The 7,096-nt window shown below is 44.6% G+C and overlaps 1 protein-coding gene and 1 pseudogene across 1 annotated transcript in view; one reads left to right on the plus strand and one right to left on the minus strand.

The window, feature by feature from the left end:
• Positions 1-7,096, plus strand: part of EIF2D (eukaryotic translation initiation factor 2D) — an 18,540-nt gene that overhangs the window by 9,324 nt on the left and 2,120 nt on the right. The window contains exons 6-12 of the mRNA XM_011372954.2: positions 768-813; positions 1,216-1,319; positions 1,442-1,573; positions 1,939-2,028; positions 2,727-2,822; positions 3,881-4,001; positions 5,831-6,005. Coding sequence (XP_011371256.1) covers positions 768-813; positions 1,216-1,319; positions 1,442-1,573; positions 1,939-2,028; positions 2,727-2,822; positions 3,881-4,001; positions 5,831-6,005 — 764 coding nt within the window. The remainder of the gene's footprint in view (positions 1-767; positions 814-1,215; positions 1,320-1,441; positions 1,574-1,938; positions 2,029-2,726; positions 2,823-3,880; positions 4,002-5,830; positions 6,006-7,096) is intronic.
• LOC111747320 lies at positions 261-375 on the minus strand (annotated as a pseudogene).

Consider the following 7,096-nt stretch of genomic DNA (forward strand, 5'->3'; position numbering starts at 1 on the left):
CCATTGTCACACTAAGGCAGCTGCAGACAGCAGGTGGGTGGTGTGGCCAGATTGGACCTGTGGTGTATGTTCTCTAGGCCCAGCTGCTGTAGTGAGCTTAGTGTGGCAAAATTCACCTTGAGGTGGAATTTCTGAGGCCACAGAAGGCTGTGTAGTTTGAGAGGCATCTAAAGCTGTATCCAGTACAATAGCCTCTAGCCACCTGTGGCTATTTAAATTTAAATTAATTAAAATTAGATAGATTTTTCGTTTTTTATTTACACTTACAGCACCGGTCTTCCTAGGTGGTCTCCCATCCAAGTACTAACCAGGCCTGACCCTGCTTAGCTTCCGAGATCAGACATCGGGCGTGTTCAGGGTGGCATGGCTGTAGACCATGGACCGTGGCTCCACTGGGGCGTGAACCCAGGACCTTCTACGTGTAAAGCAGACGTGCTAACTGCTACACTATGGAACCACATCCGATAATTTAGTTCCTTGGTTGAATTAGTCACAGTTCAAGTACTCAGTAGCCATGTGTGGCTAGTGGCTACCACATTGGATAATAAATAGAGAACATTCCATCTTTACAGAAAGGTCTGTTGAACAGCAGTGATTGAGCATGTCCTAAAGTCTGTATCCTTCCATGATGCCGCCAGATTTGGAACAGCAGCCTCTTTCTGAACATGGAGGAGGAAAGCTGAGGAAAAGTGCCCTCCTCTCAATGTCAGGCAGGTCCCACCACTACTGCTTTGGTAGCTTAACTTGCCTTTTCCATCTGCCATCAGCCCTGAAGGACGACAACTGGACATAAAGAAATCAAGCTACAAAAAGGTAAGTGGCGCCTTCTCTGCATGGGCACACGCAGCGTGAGCTGTACTGACACTGGGGAAGTCCATGTCCAGGGCTCAGGCTGGAATTAAGCTTTTTGATTCCAGGCATAGGGGGAAAGGAGGAGAAAACTCGCCCTGGGCTGAGGCAGTTGGGTGGGCACCCATTCCCCTCTCTCCTCTCAACCCCCTTTCGTTTGGTCACAATTCTGAAAGGCTTCACCACTTAGTCTAGCAGCTTTTCACTCCCCAAGGTGGGAGCCTCCCAGTTCCTAGTTCGATGAGGGCAGGGACTGTCCCACATCCCTCCCCAGGACCTGCCTAGCTCGGTGTCTGACACATCCTAGGTGCTCAGTGTGTGTGTGGAAGTGATGGAGTCCCCTCCTCCTGGCCCTCTCTCCCTTAGCTCTCTAAGTTCCTGCAGCAAATGCAGCAGGAGCAGATTATACAGGTGAAGGAGCTGAGCAAAGGGGTGGAGAGCATTGTGGCTGTGGACTGGAAACACCCGAGGTGAGTGCAGGGGGCCTGCTCACCGTAGCTCAGCTGGCCCCAGGGCACCTGGGCCATGAACTGGGACTTGCCAAGACACTAGTATAAAATGTGTTTTTTTCTTTCCTTCTGCTGGGTTTTAGGATCACATCTTTCGTCACACTCGAGCCTGTCCAGGAGGGTAGCAGGGAACAGCCCTATCACCCTCCAGATATAAAACCCCTCTACTGTGTCCCAGCCAGCATGACCTTGCTTTTCCAGGAGTCTGGCCACAAGTGAGTTTTTGGAGAGCAGCCCATCTCTGCCTGCTTGGTGTTCTGGCCTGTAGTCCCTCTCTGCCTGAGTTGGTTCTTCTTTGACTGGCAAAACCTGCCCTGCCCTGTTCTCCCTTTCTCCCAGATCCAGCTCAAGCCTCTTTCCTCTGGAAAGTGTCTCAGGACCAAGTGAATGAAAGACTAGGTCTCTCCCTTTTCTGCCTATAACTGTTCTATACACGGTCCTGCTCGCCTGGGTCAGGAAAAGGGAAGAAAATAGAGGTCGAGAGGCTGGGGAAAGCCCCTGCTGTGTGGAGAGTGGGCCTCTGTTTGCAGGTTGTCTCCTGGCACAGCATGAGCTAACCCCCTGGGCACTTCTCATCTAGGAAGGGGAGCGTTCTCGAGGGTGGCGAGGTCCGAACGATCATCATCAACTACGCCAAGAAAAACGACCTGGTTGATGCCGACAATAAAAAGTGAGTCGATGGGGATGAGAACTCTGTGTTGTGAGTATTCATCTTTAGCAGACTTGGGCAATTTGTGCAGGGTGTCGGGATGCAGGGGCTTGTAGGAAATCACAGCCTTGTAGAAAAAAAGCAAGACCGTGGTTTCTAAACCGCGGGCTGTGGGCACCTAGGATTCCAGTCCAGGGCGTTCAGCTCTGTTCGTGCTGTCAACATTGACTGTAGACTAAGTATCATTGTATCTGTTGACTACTGATTTTCATATGCAGCTGCTTATCATAAGGGATAAAATGCAAACTTTAAAGAATTCTCCTCTGTTGTAGCTTTCTGGTCTTCTCTGTTTTCTTAGTAAGTGGATTCAGAAGGTAAACTACCAAATAGAGAGCATTCCATACTTTTTTTTTTTTTTTACTTTCAAAAGATATCCTTATGGTCAAAAGTTGTACCAGACTAATAATGGCTAGTTAGTAGAAGAACTGAGCCCAGAATCCTGATTTTGATTTTTCCCATCCCACTTTCCCTCCACCACCTGCTTTTCTCTTGTTCTGGGAAAGCATACATAGGTGCATTGCTTTGTAGACTGCGGTCCCACAATTGGTCTAATAGCCTTGAATGACTATAAAGGACATTATAATAAGACATGAATCCTTAGCTGGCCCTTGGGTCATAGGGGCGGGGCTGGGATTGTTTTATTTCTTCTTTCTCTTTAGTCTCGTGAAATTGGATCCCATCCTATGTGACTGCATCTTAGAGAAAAGTGAACAGCATACAGATATGAAGCTACCGTGGGACAGTCTCCTGACCAGGTAGTGGGGATTGGCAGCCCCTCTCCAGCGTTTCGGCCCCCTCCTTTTAATATCTATCACATTGAACTTTAGACTCGTCACTGTCTTAGTCACTGACTCTTTTCCTGTAATTCATGCCATGTCAGTCTTCACCGACACAGGCTTGGGTAATTCTGATGTGGAGTGTCTCAGAAACGATTTGAGCCTGTATAGTGTAGGACAGGGAGAAAGAAAGAGAACACTAATTAAAAATAAGAACTTCAAAAAGATTTAGAAACTAAAAGAAGGCTGAGGGGGTATTGTCTTAAAGTTTTCAAAGAAAGATTCTTACACTCTTTTCTTTCCACAGAACCAAAACTGAAAATTATTTATATCAGGAGTTTGCGAACTATAGCTGTGGGCCAAATCTGGCCTGCTACCTCTTTTTAAAATATGGTTTTATTGGAACACAGCCACACCCATTTATTTATGTATTGTCTGTGGGCTGCCTTCATGCCACAATGGCAGAGTTAAGTGGTTACAACAGACCACGTGGCCCTTAAACTAAAATATTTACCGTCTGGCCCTTGATAGGAAAAGTTTGTTGATTTCAGTATATAAGATAGCAGGAAAAAATCTAGTTAGAAGAAAGGCAGGAATTCCTTGTGATAAAGGCGTTGTATAAAAGATGCACTTTTGGAACATGTTAGAAATGCGAAGTGGCACTTGACCAGGTTGGGTAAGCTAGAGTCTTGACACAGGCAGTAGACTCCACAAAGAAGCCTGGGCAAATTCTTAGAAGGCTAGGCCAACGGACAGTTTCCAAGGGCTCAAGCTGCAGTTGTTTCACTCAGTGAATCAGTGGGTCTTGACTTTGGCCACACTTGGGAAGCTTTAAAAAATATCTATTCCTGGTCAGAGTTTCTGGCTTAATTGGTCTGCGTGCAGCTCCCTAGATGATTTGAATGATTCTAATGTGCAGCCAAAGGTGAACAGTTGCCTGCAAGATCAGCTTACACCCAACTGCCTGCTTCTGGTGGGCTATGAGGAAACGTTCCAGTTGGCTTTATCAGTCTACAACTCATTAACGCCCATTTCAGATGTTTGGAAAAATTGCAGCCTGCCTATCAAGTGACCTTTCCCGGACAAGAGCCCATTGTGAAGAAAGGCAAAATCTGCCCAATTGACATCACTCTAGCACAGAGAGCCTCTAATAAAAAGGTAGTTTTTAAAAAGGCACAAATGTTTGAAAATGGTGATTTAATGTCTCTGCTAAGTCTAGTATCTCTAACGTGATTGGAGTTTTTTGTTAAATGTTATTTGTTATTTGTGAAACATTAATGAAGCACCCACGTTTGTGTGACTGGGCCGGGCCCTGTATAAAACAGGTGAAGCTGACCCCTCACTCACTGCCTCTAGGATGTTGTGGAGCCTGGTTCCAGGGGTAAACAAGATTTTATTTTCATTTTTTTCTTGAACCATGTTATGGGCTTTCAGCTCTTATTCTGTTATCTCTTGGGCTTCGCTCAATGAAAATAACTTGTAAAGAATTGCTGAAGGAACTGATCGTGTTTAGCTTGGCCACACAAAGTCATATGGAACAAATTACATCTGTCCTCAAATATGTGAAAAGCTGTCCTCAGGAAAAGGAGTGCACTGATTCTGTATGCCTTAGGGGTACAGCTTTGAGTGTGGGCTTTGGGATTAGAGACCTGGGTCCACATTGCGGCCTTTGCCTCGCTGCTTGACCTTGAGCAAGTTACTTACTGTCTCTTTGCCTGAGTTTCCTTATGTAAAAAATGAGATTAATACCTCCCTTCTAAGGTACTGTGAGAATCAGTGAGGGAATATAGATGGGTGAAGCACTTAGAATAGTACTTGGCCTATAAGCATTCAATAAATGAAAACCAGTAATGATAACCTTAATGATAATTAGCAATTGCCACTGTTTCTTAAGCATGTAGTTGTGTGCCAGACTCTGTCCTAAGCAATTTCTATGTATATTAGCTTATTCAGACACTCATTTTTTAATATTAATAATAGCAATTAGAATTGTCCAAAATTGAAATTTGTGCTTTCTAAAATAGAGAGTTATTTTCTGGAAGTCTGCAAGCAAAGATTAGGGAACCATTTGTCAGAGGAAGGTATAGTCAGGGCATTATGCATTAGATAATGAGTTGGAATAAATGTGACCTCTAATGTTTTACTGATTCAGAGATTCTCTGGGGCTGGAGTCCCTTGACAAGAGTAGATTATTTAGAACTTTTAGAGACTTTACAGAGACTTTATTGAGAGCAGCCCTTCCTGACCTACTCCTGATAGTGATGCACTTTACCATCTCTAGTCATGAATGAGAGAGAACTTGTTTTAAAAAAAAGGGAGAATTGTGACTTTTAAGAATGTGTGTGTGTGTGTGTGTGTGTGTGTTTGTGTGTGTGTGAGAGAGATCAGAGTCACATACTTGTCATTTGTGAAGCTGGTGAAAAATAAAAAAATGCATGTTTTACTGATGAGATACTTGGTATTAAGGAATTATTGTTTATTTTTAGGTGTGATGATGGTTTCATCTTTACGTTAAAAAGAGCCCTTATGTTTTGGAGATACATACTGAAATATTTGTAGATGAAATGGTCTGATGTATAGGAGGATTTGCTTTAAAGGAATACAGGAGTGGGGGTGTCGATGAGAATATAGATCAATCAGGGTTGGTCACGAGTTGATAATTCTTGAAACTGATGATGGGTACATGGGAGCTCATTGTACTATTCTACTTTTATTTATGTTTTAAATTCTCCATAATAAAAATATTTTTTAAAAAGTATATGTTATACGCAGGGTAGAGAGTATCTATCTCACTAAAAATATAAGGCATTTATTAGCTGGGGTAGAAAGAATCGATTTAGAAGCACAAAAATAAATTATTTGGATGAAAGGGTACCATGGTTGTAGGGGTGGTGAGCATAGAGTGTGAGGAGGCTGCTGCAGCTCTACAAGGTTCTGGAGGGAGGGCATGTGGTCCACACCCACCATCAGTCTTCTGTTTCCCCCAGGTTACTGTGGTCCGGAACTTGGAGGCATATGGTCTGGACCCGTGGACAGTGGCTGCCATACTCCAGCAGCGATGCCAGGCTAGCACCACTGTCACTCCTGCTCCTGGGGCCAAAGACAGCCTGCAGGTCCAGATCCAGGGAAACCAGGTCCACCACCTTGGCCGGCTGTTGCTTGGTGAGCATCCCCTCTGAAGAAGGAGGGACATTGGTCTAACTTGGCCAAAATCTACCCACCAACTCAGCTCACTCTAGTTATCACAAAACCTCTATATGTATATGGCTGTATGCTTCTTATCAGGCAGCAAGAGGTAGAGCCAACGTTTGAACCAGATCCTTTGGCCCCCAAATTCAATGTTTTCTCCACCATACTATAGTTTTCTTCCTGGTTCCCTTTTTACAAGACATTTGTGGAGCACCCAAACTGTGCTAGGCACTTTGCTGGGCTTTTTGCGGGCACCGTCTCTCTCAGTCATAGTGATGCTTCAGAACTGTTTCTGTTTTGCAGATGAAGAAACCGAGGTTCAGTACCTCGCCCTGAGATACTCAGCTATCGAGTGCTGCAGCTGGGCTCTGAACTTTTATTTGTCAGACTCCAGAGCCTAACTTCTTTACCAGCTCTGGGTCACCAAGCTTGTAGTTTGTCCTCAGTTCAAGCCATCCTCCACATCTCTGCCTGAGTCAACTTTCAGAAACAATGTGATCATATCACTCCCCTCTAAAAAATTTTTTATGCCTTTTCAATGCCTTCAGAATAAACTCCTAAGCTCAGTAAACTGGACCCTCCCAGTCCAACCCCAGTCTTCCAGTCAGGTTCTCTGGCCGCTCCCACACCCCCATCCTACCCTCAGGCATGCTGGTGTCCCGCTGCTCCCCAGACACACTGTGCACATTCACACTTGGGGGCTCACCTGGTGTGCTTCCCACAGCCCAATCCTAAAGACTCATTGGCCGGCTTAGGGGATGCAGGAAGCCTTTCTCAGACATGTCTTATTATTTTTTTTTTTTTCTGTTTTCTTAAATTGGTGTTTGAAAAATTGCTAACATAGCACTTTCCAGTTGTGTTTATATTTCTAGTTAGTGTTTGCTACTTGGCTAATTTTTTCTAATGTCTGAACCTCCTCGTAGAACCTCCTCTTGAGTCAGAGACCTTGCTTTCATTCTTTTTTCATGCTTGGGGCCTGGCATATAGTAAATGCTCAATGAGCAAATTTAAGGCAGTACCCAGCAGTTAACTTTGAATTGAGCCTTTTTAAGCTAAGAACCCCA

The sequence above is a fragment of the Pteropus vampyrus genome, unplaced genomic scaffold (assembly GCF_000151845.1).
Source record: "Pteropus vampyrus isolate Shadow unplaced genomic scaffold, Pvam_2.0 Scaffold217, whole genome shotgun sequence".
In the NCBI taxonomy this organism is placed as follows: Eukaryota; Metazoa; Chordata; class Mammalia; order Chiroptera; family Pteropodidae; genus Pteropus; species Pteropus vampyrus.